General features: G+C 42.0%; 1 protein-coding gene across 4 annotated transcripts in view; it reads right to left on the bottom strand.

The window, feature by feature from the left end:
• LOC121089329 (translation initiation factor IF-2-like) overlaps window positions 1–19,179 on the bottom strand; it is a 38,893-nt gene that overhangs the window by 12,772 nt on the left and 6,942 nt on the right. For 2 of the 4 annotated variants that reach the window (XM_040596491.1, XM_040596490.1), the window contains one exon: window positions 1,579–2,245. The exons of the other annotated variants lie outside the window; for them this stretch is intronic. Coding sequence is in view for 1 of the 2 variants with exons in the window: in XM_040596490.1 (XP_040452424.1) it covers window positions 2,222–2,245 (24 nt within the window). In the remaining variant the exon portion in view is untranslated. Of the gene's footprint in view, window positions 1–1,578; window positions 2,246–19,179 lie in introns of those variants that run through there. 4 annotated transcript variants of the gene reach the window in all.

Below are 19,179 nucleotides of genomic sequence, written 5' to 3'. Positions count from 1 at the left end.
GCATTAAAATACCTTTACAAATTTGCTGGATAACAACACTTATTATTGTAGATATTACTTCAGGTTTTTTACCTCCATTCTAGTGTTTCTTGTAATTTTATACTTTTAATCTTAGCACTAGGGGAAGAGGGGGACTTTGATCAATGCTTACATTGTGTTTATTATTCGTGTTGCTGTTGCACCCAGGAGTCCCAATTAGTACGGATATTTCCAAATAGCAGTTAAGCAAATGCAAGGAGAAAATATTACCTAAAACACTTCTCATCTCTGGTAAACCCATTAATTTACTTCTTAGGCCATAACTCTTACAGAGGATGCATAATCTGTTAAACTACTTCATGCATTTTCTTGCAAACACATGATGTGTTAGAATTCATGAAAATTAATTCTAAATCATCGAGTCCTGATCTTGCAGGAAAGTGTGTATGTGGGTTTGGCTTTTGAGTTTTTTTTCAGGAAAAAAATTGCTCTCTGTATATGCTAGCCTTACATTGCTCTCACAGCCTTGGATACCCAATAGTTTTTGAGAGAATTATGATAGATGAACAGAGCCAGTATCTTCAGTTCTTGCAGTATTTGAATTCTTACACTACTATGCTGTCTACATGCTGACTATGAAACAGATGCTTCTTTTACCTTCTTTTTATTTGGAAGAATGTGTAAGCCCTCCAATCAGAGAAGAGAAGTCTGAGAAATGCAAATTTTGTTTATTCTTAGGGAAAAATTTTCCTTAATGAGCTGTTTCTATTGTGTTTCTTGAAGAATCTTACTATATTTGTAAACGAATTTACAACCTAGATGTCTGACTATAATTCAAAATTTCATGCTCTGAATACAGGAAATAGTGTACAAGTGGATCAGCAAGTGCAGTTTACTGTAATCCAATTAAACAGGCTTATTTTCCCTTTAACACGTAAGGAATAGGTACAAGCTATGCCTTGCAGCAGTGCCTTCTATTTTGCAGGGGAGGGAGCTGTTCCCTACATATTTTAGGATGTGAATGTGTAAAATCATTCAGTATGCTAAAAAGAAACATGCAGCAAGTGCAGGATAGGCTAGGGATGCCTGTGAAACTTATATTGTTTTGTTCTGTCTCCAAGATTAAAACAGATAAATAGGGATGATAAAAAGAGAGGAAATGCTCTTTCCTGCAGACCTTCAGCCTAACAGCATGTTCCAGCCACTTGTCTTGCCTCTACATCCCAACCTCATCTAGGAAGGAAGGAAGGAATATTTAGCTGAGCCTTCTGGTCTGTTTATAGGTAAATGTGCCTGCACACATTTGATGGTGTTAAAGCCACAATCTTTTTCTGCCAATACAGATGGAATATAATGTAAAAAAAATTAAAAATCTTCTACCAAATCCTGGCTATTTGTTGGCATCTAGCAAAGGATTTCCATCCCAGCTTTGTGCTCTCTCATCTGGCCTGTCCCCACAGGGAGGCTGCGCTAAGGGCCCTTAAACTACAAGCTGCAAAGTCACAAAGTGCTGAAAGAGAAGCTGTCTGTATATTGGTGTGGTGGGCTGACCTTGGCTGGATACCAGGTGCCCATCAAGCTGCTCTATCACTCCCCTCCTCAACAGAATCGCAGGGGAGAAAACAAGATGGAAAAAAACGTGTGGGTCAAGATAAAGGCAGTTTAATGAAACAATAGCAAAAGTTGTGTGGGTAGAAGCAAAGGAAAACAAAAGATGCTCTTCTCTAGTTCCCATCAGCAGGCAATGTTTGGCCACTTCCCGGGAAGCAGGGCTTCGGTACACGTAGCAGTTGCTCTGAAAGACAGATGTCATAAATAACAAATGCCCCCCCTTCCTCCTCCTTTCTCTTAGCTTTTATATCTGAGTAGATGTCATATGGTATGGAATATCCCACTGGCCACCTGGGGTCAGCCGTCCTGGCTGTGTCCCCTCCCAAGATCTTGCCCACCCTCAGCCTACTGGTGAGGTGGGAGCAGGAATGTTGCAGAGACAGCCTGGGTGCTGTGCCAGCCCTGCTCAGCTGTAGCCAAAACCCTGGTGTGTTATCATACCAGTACAAGCACGGCACTATAAGGGCTGCTGTGGGCGTCAGTCAGACTCAACACAATTGATAATGTCTTTATCCATAGTATCAGTAGCGCACAAGTCTTTGGGAGAATTACAGGTGTTTCTTGCAGGGCAGACAGCAAGTACCTCTGTGCAAGTCAATGTGGGCAACACTGGCTACGCTCTGACTGTACATCAGTTTGTCCACCTGTGTTGTACCTAGGAGAGAAAAAATCTGAGAGAGATATGGTTTCCTGTTTATCCATATGTAGCCCCAACCTAGTATTTAAAATGGAGATGTAGGCATTAAAAAAATAACATTTTGAAATGATTGTGACAGCTGGAATTATCTCTGCCTCTTTTCATTTAGTTCCCAATTCAAATTTCTGTGCAGGACCTATTTGTGCTGCATAACAGTTAACACTGCAAATTGATGTGATTTCAACACAGCCTGAACCACACAGATGAAACATATACATAAACATATTCCCTACATTAACTAGGAACATCAGCCAATCACTTGCACTGTAAATTGAAAATCACAATTTTATTGTGATTGTATTGGCTAAACACTTTCTGAAAAGCACTGAACACCCTGTGGATGGCAGGCAAGGGAGTGGAAAATAGGTTTTATATTTTCTTAGGGTTTATAGAATCCCCCACCGTTGTCTCCCTTCCCAAGACTGTGTTCATTAATATAACATGTTCACAGGGGACTGAGTACTCGTTCATACCTGTCTCTTTGTACAAAAGGTCAAACAAAAAATCAAATGTGACTCAAGTTCATAGAACCGCTTCAATTTCAGATTAAGGAGACACTGTTGAAACTGGTAGGGCTGAAATGTAACTCCCTCTGTTATCATTTCTGCTCTGTAATGTTGAAATAATTTTAAGATTCCTTTTTTTAAATTATTCAGGGTTAGGTTTCTTTTTTTCCTCTTTGGAAGCTTAAAGAGAAAATGTGAGTTGACAGAAGCCCACCAGTTTATCTCAGCAAGCCATCTTGGACACAAATTGGAGGAAAAGAATTGTAATAAAGAACAGATTCACTTTCATACTGACTGATGTTTTTTATGTAACATAGAGAAAGAACAATTTTTACAGTGATTGTCATGATTTTGAATGGTGCCCTCCTCTATCCTTTTTTTCTCTTGGGCAATTGTACTTATGGGTGTTAATAGACTATTTCTGTGCAAATTCTCCTCCTGTAAAACCAGCTACAAACACCAATACAAATTGCCTGCAAAATCCTCTTTAAAGCTCCATTTGTGTCTATATTGAACACACTGATGTTAAAGAAAAACATGAGAATTGTGCTCATTATTACATAGAGAGGTTCTTCAGGCTACAGAAATAGCTGTCCCTTGCTTCTGCCTTGGAACCTTATGTTGTTCACCACCTAATACTATTTATCAACTATATACAAATAATTTTGATATAGCTTTACATTTTAAGGCCTTTACTGAGTTTTAAAAAAGCGCATTATATTCTAAGACAGATTCATGATTAATATTTGCATTTTAAAGGTGATATTTACGTGCCATTCTTGGTACAGTATTTTTCTGCAAGTATTGCTGTAATTCACTCTGTTTTATGACAAACATACTGTAACAAACTCCTCTGCATTTCAATTTTATATTGCAGCTTTTATTGGCTCAGAAAAAGGAGCTTCAGGAACTTCAAAGCCATCTAATACATATGTCTGGACCCTTTTTCTCTGACCTTGGTATGAAGCTGTCTTTGTTCCCTCATGTCAGTCAAACCAATAAGAGCAATATGATAAATACTTATATGCATGCATCAGTTCTGGAGTTCCACAAGATGGGCAAATAACTAAATATGATTGCAAAACCCCATCTTTTTTGGCTAAATTTGAACAGCTTGACTCTGAATTCACTCATGGTTATTTGCCTGAGTAAACAGGAAAAATAGCCTGGAGGCAATGGAAAATAGTATCAACAACAAACAAGTATCAGGATCAAGTGTCTGCTCAGTCAAATCCTTTTCTTGTTTTTGTGGGTTTTTTTTCTGGCTCTAGGAAATGCCCATTTTGAGGGAAGAGGTACTGGCCTGAGTTCAAGCCAGAAACAAATACCTGAATCTTTGAACTGGGCCTTCAGATCCAGAACACCAGGAGCTCAGCAGAGCTCCATCGTTCCTAGGGTTTCCAGACTGCCAGGATTGCAGCTCCCCATTTTGGAGTGCAACTGACAAAGTTATCTCATACACTCCATCCCAAACAATTTTCCTTTTCTATCCACATTAAGATTTCTGTTGCCAGTAGTGCTCAAGAAGCACCTCCTCCTGCTAGTGGATGGGTAGGCAGCAAGCTGCTCCAGTGCTGCTTGGTCACCAGCAGGTTTCTACAGCCTGAGTTTTCATCTGGCTGCTCAGGATTACTTGTCAGTGCGCAGGTAATGGAATGTGCAGAAATGCCCTGGAGAGTAAGAGGTAGGACCATGTTTGTCTGCTTTCCAGGAAAGTCTCAGCTCTAGGATGAATGATAGGCAGGAGACAGGTGTCTGAATGACTCCAACGAGGGAACTGAAAGTAGGTTGTTATGCAAAAGATGAGTGTCCAAGCTCTCATTTCTGGAGCCAGTCTTTCTTCCTTGCTTTTTGTTCCTTTAACACCTACATACCTGACTACACAAAGGAAGAAAAAAGCTGCACTGGTCTGAAAACCAGTCTTCCTGGCCAAGCACCTTAACCATTAGAATATAAAAGAAAAATTGGCTGCTACTACTACAGTATCATCAACCTGAATTGGTTTGGATCAGACATTTAATGCTTTACTACCTGTCAGCTTCAGAGCTACTAAAATCTCTTGTCTCTTCAGTAATTATCTATATTTGCTGCTTCATTTCTTCCACCATCCATTATGCCCTCCCCATCAGTCACACTGCATGCTTTCACTAATCTCTCTAATACTTGTTGTTGCATTCTCCGTTAGTTACAGCTATAAACTGCTAAGCTCCATCATATTTGAATAGTTCGCTTGATATCATATTGTTAAATACTTAAGTTGCAGCTCATCAGTTTAATTTTTAGGCTGCTACATCAGGATTGCTGAGTTTTCAGTGGTAGTAACAGTAGCATCCTTAGAGGATATTTATCGATGGCTATTGCTAATGGTACACCAACTTCATCAGTCTTGCGATGAGGTGAGCATATTTTTTAGAACTGCCAAAGTATCCCACAAAACATAATTTCTCTTTTTAAATCACATCTCAGCAGAAATGGCTAAAAACTTTCACTCTCATACTGACTAAGCAGCTGTGGGATTTAGAAAACCCTTGTGAATTAATCACTGTGATCCCAGGGAAAGAGAAGAATGATCCCCCCACCCCTTCCCCCCCCACCCCCTCTTTTGCATTTTAATAGCAATTTTATGTCAGACTTCTTTTTTTTTTTTTTCTTTTTTTTTTTTTTTTTTACTTCTTTTCTCAATCATGCCAAATCATGTCTGGTAAAACATTTAACAGCATGATGAGCAAGTAGGAACATCTTCCAGTAGCCCTTGAACATCCCTGATGCTTATTGAGAGGTCATCTTTTTTCAACTTATTGTAGCCTCAGAAAAAAATGCATGTAGGGTGGAAAGACTTTTCTGCAGGTGTATTGTGTTCTCTCAGGACTTCTCTCCCTACTTAGCCTTTACTTTGAAGCAATCCAGAACAGCTTTCTTTGACATCTCAATGTAGAGCAAAAATCCTGTGTTTTCTGAGGCTGTTCCCACAGAAGCTGGGAGATCTTTGCTGGAGAAATTTAGGAACGTGTCAGAAAAATATCTGCTGGAGACAGTTGCTATTTAACTCACCTCATTCCTGGAGAATGAGGTTTTTTGAAGGTTTTTCTCCAGTCCCCAGCTCTAGAGAAAAGGATGCTATACAGGTATCCCACCACAGCATCTTAGGACAAGGCTGCTTTGTCTAGTCTTCCCTTACAACGTCTAGATGTTAAGATGTGAGAAATAGCAATATTCTGAGGAGAGAAAGAAAGGAACAACTGCTCCTACACTTCTTGTGATTATATGCAGCAGGGGAAACCAGCAAGAAAAACTAGGAACTTGGTGTCTCAGTTATACAGAACCATGTAGCAGCACCCATGAGTGACATAAAATGTCACAGTTAACAGAAATATGATAGATATATTTATACAGGGACAATGCAGCATTCATAACTGTGTATGTATTTGTGTGTGGTCAGCAGTGTCCTTAAAAAATAAAGCACTAGGGCACATGTTAATAAAATGACATTACCATTCTTAAAAGTCCTGCCACACTGAGCTGGGTTGCCCAACTTGACAATGACTCTCTAGGGTAACAAATTACTGCAGACCCTGCACGGTTGGTATGAGGAGGATGCAAAATATATTTTTAGAAATTTGCTGTCAAGCACATAAGTAAAAAAGCACAAGTGTTCTGAGAAGTATGAATTCAAATGTAACCAGTAATAACACCAGCTGAAACAGCCAACATGGCTTCACTAAAGGCAAATCATTCCTGACAAATTTGGTGGCCTTCTAAGATGGGGTCACAGCATTGGTGGATAAAGGAAGAGCAGTTGACGTCATCTAGCTGGACTTGTGTAAAGCTTTTGGCACGGTCCCACACAACATGCTTGTCTCTAAACTGGAGAAGCATGGATTTGACAGAGGGACCACTCAGTGGATAAGCAATTGGCTGGATGATTGCACTCAAAGAGTTGTGATCAATGGCTCAATGTCCAAGTGGAGGCTAGTGACAGGTAGCATTCCTCAGGGGTCTGTACTGGGGACCAGTGCTGTTCAGCATCTTTGTTGGCAACATGGACAGTGGGACTGAGAGCACCCTTAGCAAGTTTACAGATGACACCAGGCTGTGTGGTGTAGTCGCCATGCTGGGGGGAAGGGATGCCATCCAGAAGGGCCTTGATAGGCTAAAAAGGTGGGCCCATGTGAATGTTATGAAGTTCAACCAGGCCAAGTGCAAGGTCCTGCACCTGGATCGGGGCAACCCCAAGCACAAACACAGGCTGGGCAGAGAATGGATTGAGAGCAGCCCTGGGGAGAAAGACCTGGGGGTGTAGGTTGACATGAAGGTCAACATGGCCCGGTGATGTGCACTCATGGCCCAGAAAGCCAGCTGAATCCTGGGCTGCATCAAAACAAACATGACCAGCACATCGAGGGAGGCGATTCTCCCCTTCTACTCCACTCTCATGAGACCCCACCTGGAGTACTGCATTCAGCTATGGGGCCCCCAACAGGAGGAGGACAGGGACCTGTTGGAGTGAGCCCAGAAGAGGGCCATGAAGATGATCAGAGGGCTGGAGCACCTCTCTTGTGAAGACAGGCTGAGACAGTTGTTCAGCCTGGAGAAGGCTCCAAGGAGACCTCATAGCAGCTTTCCAGTGCCTAAAGGGAACCTACAAGAAAGCTGGAGAGGGACTTTTGGCAAGGGCATGCAGTGAGAGGACAAGGGGTAATGGCTTGAAACTGAGAGAGGGTAGATTTAGTTTGGATGAAAGGAAGAAATTCTTTACTGTGAGGCTGGTGAGACACTGGCCCAGGCTGCCCAGAGCAGCTGTGGCTGCCCCATCCCTGGCAGTGCTCAAGGCCAGGCTGGATGGGGCTTTGAGCAACCTGGTCTAGTGGAAGGTGTCCCTGCCCATGGCTGGGGGGTTGGAACTGGGTGATCTTTAAGGACCCTTCCAACCCAAACCATTCTGTGATTCTATGAAACACTTTGTTATGTGAAGGTACCACGTATTTGCCCTCTGGCTATTTTGTGAATACACAATTAGTGTAATAGCATTCTGGTATTAATAGGCATCAATAATTTTCTTAATTGTGGTCTGCTTGCTCTGATTATCTACCAAGCAGTTAGTCCATGTCAGTCTGATATAAAAGGCATTCTAGGCATGTGGATAGAAATATATAAAAAGGTGGTACTCAGCCACAATAATGTATTAGATTGATAGTGTGGTCACTCATTTAACAGGTTGGTCTGTAAAATACTAGCAGGGCTCCCTTTGTTTTATCCAGCACATCTTTTCAGGAAAGTGATGTAGGAGATGTTAGCATTTTTAAACACCTCTTGCTGCAGCCAAGGTCCTGCTGCTTCTCCTTCATGCTGACAGCCAAGACCACTCCCCTTTCTTTCACTGTGAATGCCAATCATAGAGACTTAAGAAAAATATCTTTAGCAGCATGTATGGCTAATATGGAGAGGCATTTTTCTCAGAAGGGGTAAGGTCTTATATTTCATATGACTCAGAATTCATTTCGGTGTGTATTCGCTGTATGTGGCAGGTACAGGCTTAGAGGAGCTGCCAGTTCCTTGGGGAAAGCTGCTAACTGAGCTTTTGCTGCTTCAGCAGGGTACACAGAACATCCCACAAGTTACCAGTGCTGCAGTGCTCACTGGCATCACCTCTTCTGATTTCACCTGCGTCCCCCTCCTCCCCTATCTTTGTTGACTGATACTTTGGTTATCGTTACCGGTGAACACACGGAGTAATTTCCTGACAGAGTACATCGGGGCAGGATACCCAAGACAGCATGTGTCCCTATGTGTGTGTGGGCAGGGAGGACTCCAAATGCAGCCCTGCCATGAGCATACGGTGCCTCAAGGTCCTGCCTTTATACCAGCAAGAGAGAAGGGTGCAGGCTGCCTCTGCAGTGTGTGCATGGCTCTAATGACGATGGACCCTCATCTCACATGGCTGAGATCCTCTAGTGAGAGCTGGTGCTCTGAGACAGCTGCCAGTCACTCCTCAGGGTTATGTCTCTGCCTGCATGCAGCATATATTCATGGTCTAGAAGCTCTTGGGCCAAGAACCCTTCTTGCTCCTCTCTTCCCTCTTGTGCAGTCAAAGTCCAGACCAAGCTCTTGCCACTGACACACTGATAGCAAACAATCCGAAACAAGAGGAGATTTGCCTCTGGAATACTTCTGTATCTGTGAACCGATATTTTTTGGCTGGAATAATTTCTGAGTGGAGCATTTTCTGTGTGAACCTTTTTAACATAAATACTTGTGCCTTTCTTGAGCAATTCAAGAGCTACATAGAGAGTGAGGATGCAGAGTTGCCACCTAGGCACAGAATGGGTTAACACTTAGGAGCTCTGATTTGTCTCCTGTGATTTGTTTAAGTTTTGCACAGGACTGCAGCAGATTTTTCTTTTCTTCTCTACACCTGGTGACTCAGCTCCCTTTTCCTGTGTTGGTGACTGGAAGTGATGCCTTGACCCCACTTCTTTACCATCCTTTGCTGATGTGACTGTCTGTGCATGGCAAATGATAAATTACACTGCCCTAACTTCCTTCTGGACATATGCCCATTCGGCATAGGTGTGTTTGCTCCTCCAGTACACTTTGCATTTGTGCTACACCATACTGTGTATGTTGTAACAGTTCTTCTTGTTAACTATGATATGTGGCTTTTCTGTAAGCTTGTCTCCAGCATTGTTCAGAGCTTTATCTCAAGCTCCCTTGCTGTTTCAGATCTGCATGGTCTGTCTGAATGAGAAAGTACAGAAAGCTGAAGCAAAATCAGTTGAACAGGTTTTGATTTAAGCAAGTCTGAAAATTGACGGTCTCATAATTTCCTGATCAGAAGTTTTGCCCTTGCCCAACCAAAACGTGGCTGAAGCTAGGTGCGCTAAACTGAGCTCCATCTTGCTCATGCTTAAAAGAAACAGTTCACTTCAAATGTTGCTTCAGAAGTCTGAAATATATGAATACGTGTGGCTGCTGCCAGGCAAAGTTTGGTAAGTTTCAGCAAGACTACATGACTGTTATAAAAAACCCTCTTATCCAAAGTGGGTCTCTTCTAGAAAGGTCAGGATTCTTCTTCTGAACTCTAGAAGCAACCTAGCATAAGAAATGGACTGTTGGGATATATGGTCAGATAAACTCATGGATAGGCAGTCATCATTTAGGTAGTTTGCTCTTTCTGGAAGTGCACATTTAAGCATGCATCCAGTTTGAAAAGGGTATTTTCAAATATCTAGATCAGAAATTTTGAGAAAAATGGAAGGCTGCTGGCAAAATAAACCTGGTTAGTTTTGCTCCCCATTCTTGTAAATATGTTAAGCAACCCAATAATGCACGGGCAATAGGTAGTTAAGAGTGGGGAAGTAGCCTTCATTCAAGTATTTTCTGACCATGCAAGATTTAAATTCTCTGAATACTGTCCACAGTAATTTTAAGTTATTAAAATGCTCAGAGTAAGGAGATCTCTCTGACAGACCCTTGATGGGAGATAACCACTTTCCTGGCACAGTTTTCTGGCCTTTGGTGGTGGGTGGCAGCAGTAGAAGGCCATTATCCTTTGTAAAGCTTTCCCATTAAAATGGGGTTCAAAAGCGGCGTTTTGGAAAGCAAATGGCTGCTGAGATTTGGGATTCTTGAGCTCAACTTCAGATTCTAGAGGTTTTTGTCCAGCCTCTTCCCATCCCATGAAGGCCTTCTCCAACTCCTCTTTCATCTGTCAGCTCCCAGTCTCCTTTCCTACATTTCCCTTCTCCAGCCTCAGGAGCTGTCATTCTCTCAACCTCATCCTTACCCCCATCCCCTTCCACTCAGTTCCTCAACCCCTAGGTGCCTCCCCTGCAAAACTCCTGTCTTCTTTGCTTTTCTGATGCTGAGATTCTTTTCTGATCTCTGGTTAGAGTAGGGAGGTTAGTAAGAATGTGAATGCTAGAAGAAAGAATTTCCTTCCTTTTGCTCACTGTCTCTGAAGCCAGATATATATATCTTCATGGCACCAGCAACTGGGATGAGCAGTTTCAAAGAAAGTCCCAATTTGGTGCTGTTCTCTTGGGATGGTGAATGTTCAGTGCACAAACACTGGTGCCAGCATCTGTGTGGCTTGGTCAGAGTGGTGAAGCATCTGCAGTGGAAGCAGGATGTGCACCAGGCATCTTGCAGGGAGAAAAAACAGCTCAGGTGGAACAACATTTCAGGGAAACAATAAAAGGGGACCTCCTCTTTCTCTGACCTTTTGCAATACATTAACTTCTGCTTAAGGGAACAGGTGGCAGTATTTCATAGCGATCAAAACAATAGATCATTTCCTTAATACTCTACCCAGGAACTTTCCAGGAAAACAACCTAAATATTCAGCCTGAAGCAAAAAATCCTACTCAGTTTTTCCAGTTTCTAGGAAAACAGAAAAACTCTGGAACTAAATTTAAAAGCAGCATTAATTATAGGAGTTATTACCTGTTCCGTCCCTAAAAAAGTATAGTATTTAGATATTCCTGGATTTTAAAAATAAATAGTATTTCTAATCCGTAATTTTTCATTTTAGCAAACAGAGGAAATGGTTGGTGTTTCTAGAGCTGTTCCCCAGTAGTCTTATTCACTGCTCACTTATCTGCAGCTTGGTGCACACAAGTCCAAACAGCATTAGAACATCATGTGTCTGAAACTTTCCAGGTGTTTTGCTGCAACCCAGTCACATACCCAAAGGCCTAGAAATATCAAGCCAATTACAAGACCAGAAGTAGTGATTTTCTTGTAAATAAAGAGAACCAAATAGTAGCCACTTGAAGCACTTGCTCAAGGGCACACTAAGAGAGCTGTCTCAGAGCCAGCTACTGAGTTTGTATCTCGCAAGGTCTTACACATAAGAACACCCTTCCTTTCCCAGCTGTCTAAAGAATGGGAGCTAACTGACTCTACTGGGTAATCATGTGTCAGAGTTAGGGAATTTGAAATGTGGCACCCTCCAAGGCTCTTTTCCTTTCCCATTCCCCATGCTGTAAATATGAAGTCTCTTGGTAAGATCATTACCGAACACAGGACAGAGTATCACCATTATGCTGACGATGCAAGATATATTTTCTGGCTTTGTAGCTACAGGACCTGCTCCATGGGAAATTTTGAAAGATACTGCTAACTGAATGCATCAGGAGTCATTCATCCCCAAACCTGAGAAGATCCATATTCTTGGCAGAGATCACACACCTCAAGAGGGTACTCAAAAGTCCCCAGCCTATCACCACACTGCATATGCTAACAGAGCCTTTTTTATTATTTTTATTCATTTCCATTATTCCAAGACCCTATCGCAGGACTCTTGACAGGGCAGCTGACGTCATTGCAGCTGTACAGTATCTCAAGGTGATGGGCTATTGCGACACATTATGTCCACCCAGCAATTTTTTTCATCAGCTGCTGCTTATTATTTCTAAATCTTTTACCACGCTTTAGTTTGGCTATATTTAAGAACTACTTGCTGAGCTCTGAACTGGCATGCCTCTGTGCTCATACACCACCCACTGCTGAAAGTTTCTACCATTGAATATGAAGTCAGCTGGATAGCTTAATTCTGTTATGACAGCCTTCCAGAATAAAATTCCTTCCACATCACATCTGTTACCATTTATCCATTCCCAGTGTTATGACTTCAGACTGAAAATATGCCTCGAGTTTCTTGGTTTTAACATTAACACACAACACAAAATAGAAAGTGTGACATATACACTTTAATAAGTGTATGACAGAGTTTGTGTGGAGCTGTATGTGTGCATATGTGCATTCACAACATAGAGCATTTTAAAAATGTAATTAATATTAAACTGGACTATGCAAACAGTACAAAAATATATCATACAGATTTCAGGATATCAGTGTTATGCATTTTTATATTCCCATAATAATTTTATAGACAGTCTATGAAATACTGTGTAACATTTCTATTTGCTCTTCTATGTGCACAATTGGCATTCCAAATGCTAGTCCAGATTACACTCCCTTGTACTATACAGATGTTACAGAACATGTAAACATTTTATTGTAAAGTGCACATACTGTGACTTGTGCTCCAGAGGGTATCCCCTAATTTAGAATTGCTTGATGAAAAATGAAGATGTTTAGATTTTGTTTGATATTATTTATTTTTGATAGTATAGCAGGAAAGTTAGTGTGCAGGGGATTGATGGATTTGCTATGACAGATCTGGTGTTTTATAAAATCTTCTTCACTAAAGAAATCAGTTCTCCTGCAGTGATGGCTCACGAGAAACTCAAATTACTTCCATTAGCAATGATGCATTGGTAACATTACTGTATTCAGATGTTGGAAACTAATTTTAGCTTAAGATTTATACAGAAAGCACAGGGTTGCCTTGATTCAACTCAGAGTAGCTGATGTGCATTGCTTCCCAGCACAAAGATACATGCAATAATTATATTTTCCTTCCATTTTGCCAGTCTTCCTTCACAATTACTCAGTCACCACCCTGTATTTTTCAGGGTATAAAGCTACTCTTGCCACCAAGAACACTAGGACTCTCCAACGAGAAACGCCTTCCCCCACACATGGCCTCCAAGTCTCACATCTGTCTGTCTGAAGTCGTTAATCCGAAGACTTCATTGAAGGCAAGATTCTTACACTAACAAGCTGGCATCTTGGGTTGTGCTTGGTTTCCTGGCTCCAGCAGAGAGGAAACAGTCTTGGAGGTTCTCGGAGTGTGTGGAAGATAATGTCCTGACACAGCTTGTCAGTGGGCCAGCGAGGGGAGTTGCCCTGCTGGACCTGCTCTTTGTGAACAGAGAAGGACCAGTGGGTGATATGATGGTTGGAGGTCATGTTGGGCATAGTGACCACGACATGATAAGAGTTTTTAATTCTTGGAAAACTAAGGAAGGGGATCAGCAGAACTGCTGCCTTGGACTTCCACATGGCAAATTTTGGCCTGTTTAGGAGAATCCTTGACAGAGTCCCTTGGGAGGTGGTCCAGGAAGGCTGGGCAGTATTCAAGAAGGAAATCTTTAAGGCACAGGATCAGGCCGTCCCCATGTGCCAAAAGACGAGCTGGCACGGAAGATGGCTGACCTGGCTGAACAGAGAGCTTTGGCTGGAACTCAGAGAAAATGAAAGTTTCTGACCTTTGGAAGGAGGGGCAGGCAACTCAGAAGGACTACAAGGATATTGTGAGGTTATGCAGGAAGAAAATTAGAACTTAATATATTAATTTATTAGTAATTAGTTAGTAATAAGAAATTAATTAGAACCAACTAGAACTTAATCTGGCTACTGCTGTAAAAGATGATAAAACTGTTTTACAAATACATTGACAACAAAAGGAGGGCTAAGGAGAATCTCCACCCTTTACTGGACGTGGAGGGAAACCCAGTGACAAGGGATGAGGAAAAGGCTGAGGTACTTAATGCCTTCTTTACCTCAGTCTTTAATAGTAAGACCAGTTTCCTCTGGGTACCCAGACACCTGAGCTGGAAAGACAGGGACGGGGAGTAGAACGAAACCCCCATAATCCAAGGGGAAATGGTCAGTGACCTGCCACACCACCCAGACACACACAAGTCTATGGAGCCAGACAGGATCCACCCAACTGTACTGATGGAGCTGGCAGGAGCGCTCACCAAGCCACAGCCCAGTCATCTGCCAGCAGCCCCGGCTAACCAGGGAGATCCCAGTTGGCTGGAGGTTAGCCAATGTGATGCCCATCTACAAGAAGGACCAGAAGGAGGATCTGGGGAACTACAGGCCTGTCAGCCTGACCTCAGTGCAAAGGAAGGTTATGGAGCAGGTCACCCTGAGCGCCATCATGTAGCACGTGCAGGGCAACCAGGGGATCAGGCCCAGCCAGCATGGGGTCGTGAAAGGCAGGTCCTGACTGACAAACCTGATCTCCTTCTATGACAAGGTGACCCACTCAGCGGATGAGGGAAAGGCTGTGGATGTTATCTACTTTTAGCACAGCTTAGCCTTTGACACCATTTCCCACAGCATTCTCCTGGAGAAACTGGCTGCTCGTGGCTTGGATAGGCATATGCTTCACTGGGTAAAAATCTGTCTGGAAGGTCAAGCTGAAAGAGTGGTGGTCAATGGAGTTAAATCCAGTTGGAAGATGGTCATAAGCGGTGTTCCCCAGGGCTCAGTGTTGGGGCCAGTCCTGCCTGAACTCTTTATCCATGGTCTGGACGAGGGGATTGAGTGCACACTCAGTAAGTTTGCAGATGACACTAAACTGGATGGCAGTGTTGATGTGCTTGAGGGCAGGAAGGTATTGCAGAGGGATCTGGGCAGGCTGCATCGATGGGCCAAGGCCCAGCGTACGAGGTTCAACAAGGAGAAGCGCCGAGTCCTGCACATGGGTCACAACAACAATGCCATGCAACAATACAGGCTTGGGGCAGAGCGGCTGGAAAGCTCCCTGGTGGAAAAGGACCTGGGGATGTCAGTTGACAACTGCTTGAATATTGAGCCAGCAGTGTGCCCAGGTGGCCAAGAAGGCCAACAGCATCTGGGCTTGTATAAGAGATAGTGTGGCCAGCAGCTCGGGGGAAGAGATTGTCCCCTGTACTTGTCACTGGTGAGGCTGCACCTCGAATACTGTGTTCAGTTCTGGGCTGCTCACTACAATGAAGACACTGAGGAGCTGGAGCGTGTCCAGAGAAGGGCAACAAAGCTGGGGAAGGGTCTGGAGCACAAGGCTTATGTGGAGCGGCTGAGGGAACTGGGGTTGTTTAGTCTGGAGTAAAAAAACCAGAAGGCTGAGAAGATACTGTACCATGCTCTACAACTGCCTGAAAGAGGAGCTTATAGTGAGGTGGACCATCAGTCTCTTCTCTCAAGTAAGACACAACAGGATAAGAGGAAATGGCCTCGAGTTGTGTTAGGGGAGGTTTAGACTGGATCTTAGGAGAAATGTCTTCATGGAAAAGGGTGGTCAAGCATTGGAAGAGGCTGACCAGGGAGGTGGTGGAATCACTATCCCTGGAGGTAGTAAACAGAGGTGTAGATGTGGTGCTTAGGGACATGGTTTAGTGGACGACTTGGCAGTGCTGGGCTAATGGTTGTACTTGATGACCTTAAGGGTCTTTTCAAGCCTAAATGATTCAATAATTCAATGTTTCTATGATTTTAAGGCAGGATTCTCACACTAACAGGCTGGGTCCTGCTCTGTGTCCTGGCTCCAGCTAGAGCCTTCCCTGCAACAGGCTAGAATGAGCAGGCCTTCATTTTAAGCAGCTGAACTACAAATGCTTTTGAAAGTGGCTTAGTCTCCAAAGCAGAAGGAAGGATCCTCATGAACATAAAAGCATGGCCCTTTCCTATTTAAAATATTAATTAAATATATTTTTTAAATTATTTACATAAATCACTCCTCCTGTCCCTTACCTTTGAAATCTTGGAAGGGACGTGATAGCAGCCTTAGCTCACAGCGAGGTACAATTCAGCCACGCTCAGGATATATGATACATGTGTGTTTCACATGAAATGCATGTTTCCCTGTACAGTAAGCTAACATTTTGCCAGCACCCGAATGAATTACAGTTTGACAGTGGCTGCTAAGAGCAAAAAACTAAGCATATCAAAACAGGTAACATTGAGTTTGTGATTAGACTATGATCATTCTTAACTTGTAGTCTGCAAGTAAAACTAGAGAGAAAAATAAATGTCATTACCTTTCTTTCAAAGCGATTCCAGAGTATTTGGGGGATTTTGAATTATTATTTTTTAAAACAATTTTAATCACCTCCTACAGTCAATAATATATTTTCCTTCTAGAAAACATACAGCTTTCTCTGTTGTTCAAGCTCCCATGGAATTAATTTATTCTGGAGGTCAATAACACATCTCTAAAGCCCTTTACAGCAACTAAACTGGACCCTTGACCTTTTTTCTGGTCCTTTTATGGTACGAAGTACACCTATTAAAAAGCAGCTAAAACAAGGCAAGTGAGATTTTTCTGATTTAAGGAACTTGCTGATTGCCAAATGCCATCTAAGATGGCTCCGTAACATCCCTCAGGAGGAAAGAGGGCTGCAGATAGCAGTCCCAAGCACTATTTCTGTGAGCATCCCTAAACCCCAAAGCAGTTTTTAGAAGCTTTAGAATCAAAGTAGCTAAAAGGCAATTTACTTTAGCTCTGTGCCTGTATCTTTGCTGGGCCGATTAGGAAAAAACAGCCACAGCCAAAAATTTGTCCCACTGTACAAGTCATTCACCCACCACTCAAGTGATAACATTTCTGGTAAGGGAAATGACCGCACTCTCCATGCCAAGATACCTTCAGTCTTGTAAAAAGCGTCCTGGAATTCATTAATGGGCACAGCTAACAAGTGCCTCCTTTTTGTATTTCATTTGACAGAGACATTCTGGTAACAAAGGTGCTTGCTTAAATGAAGGCATATTCACCGATGATTTTAAGGGAAGAATATAGTAGGTCACGCAGCAAGCTGAGGTTTTCACCTCAACAGACATGAGAGCTGATTCTATTTAGGAAGAAAAAGCACAGCTTAATATAACATGACCACAAGCAGCTCTTACCCATGCCCTCAGAAGCCTTGTGTGGTCCAGGACATCTGTGATTCATAAGACCAGTGACAGAAGAGCTGGTGTCCCTGACTGCCTCTTCTTTTCAATGACATGCTGACATTATCAGTGACTTTATAGTATGCCCTTATTAAGAGATGCTGGCAAACTGGAACAATGCTATAGAAGGCAAGAATTTCAGTCTTTAAAAAAAATAAGGAAAATTATGTCAATATGGAAAGTAAAGCTACGTTAAAAGAGGCAGTGGAAATGTCCCTTACAACAGCATAACATGAAAATGCACAAAAATTAACCCTCCAGCTGCTGAGATGCAGTTAGTAGATCTCCCTATTCATTGTTAACCTTCAGAAGCTATCAATTTATCATGGGATATAGAAGTGGGAGAGAGGATAAAATAAAAGAGAAGAAAAAACCAAACCAAAATAAAAAAATAGAAAAGAGGACCCCAAACTAAAACAAAATGGGAGATTTGACAACTAAGGGTGTGATCCAAATGCATTGCAGTGAAATAGAATATTCTCATCAATTTTACCATACTCTGGACCTGTGCTTAACTGAGAACAAACATGATATGAAAGGGAGAATGTGTACAAAATATATCATACAGCTTTAAATAACTCTTCTCCCACAGGGTGATATATTTACACATGAAGAAGAAAGCAAACAAAATACACAGAGTGGGCTAGTATTCAGGGAAAAGATGAACTGTAGAAGATGACTTCTATAAGCAACAGCAAAGCATAAAATCTCATGCTTAACCTGAATGTATAAATACTATCCAAAAGAGCTGCATGATGACTTCAGTGATGAAAAGTAAATATATTCTTACAAATTCGTTATACCATGGTCAAAGTGCTCAATGGCTCTCAGGATAAAGCCAAGAACAAGTTAATGATACCAAAGGGGATTTATAAAAGATATAAAATAAATGCAAACATAGTCCAATAGTAGGGCTACATTGGTAGCAGAGAGGTGGAGAAAACTCATGATTCCCAGATACATGTATTTGTTTTTATTGAAAGCAGAAGGTTTGGCAGAAAAGAAGGAATAAAAAATTGACATTGATAGCACACAAGTAAGAAAAACAGTTGTATCCAGCCAATTAGTCCAGGTTAAAGGCATCCCTGAGTACACACTGAAAATACTAAGCCCTCAAAAATTATTTCTGAAGAGTCATATAGCACAGCAGGTATAGCTTCGAACATCAATAAAGGGAAGAAGAGTAGTTTATTAAACAAGGAGTCTATTTTCAGACATATTCTGTAATGCAACAGAACAGAACAATTGCTGAGGGGAAAAAGAAAATAAACGGAAAAAAAACCCAGCCCCAAAACAGTCCTCTAAACATCCAAAGGATAATGGAACAATAAGCAATAAGCAGCATGGGTTCATAAGGAACATGTCGCGCCAAGGAAACGTGATTGCTTTTTTGATAGAACTGCAGAAATCCTGGATGAAAAGATACACAGCATGATTTTAATAAAGGATTTAATACAGTGTCTCACTAAATCTCCCAAAATGAATTCAAATTACTTTGGATGGAAGCACTGTCATGTAAATTGAAAACCGGTTGAAGGATCATAAACACTGGCTGATGAGAAATGGCAGTGGGTCGCACTAAGTTGTAGGGGAAGTAAGCAATGGGATCTACTGCAAGGTGTAAAGTTGTTTCTTGTTTTAATAACTTCATTAATAAGCCAGAAGAAAAAGTAAACGGCATGTAAATGAGCTCTGCAGATGAAACTACAGTTGGAGTAACATTGAAGTGGCAGAAAACGCCTAACTTTAGGAGGAAAAAAAAAAAAAAAGTAAAAAGACAGCAGCAAGCTACTGCACTGGGGAAGGGACAGATCACAG

This window comes from Falco naumanni, chromosome 5 (assembly GCF_017639655.2).
Source record: "Falco naumanni isolate bFalNau1 chromosome 5, bFalNau1.pat, whole genome shotgun sequence".
Taxonomy (NCBI): Eukaryota; Metazoa; Chordata; class Aves; order Falconiformes; family Falconidae; genus Falco; species Falco naumanni.
The sequence above is the reverse complement of the archived record's forward strand: the minus strand, read 5'-3'. Positions and strand labels throughout refer to the sequence as shown.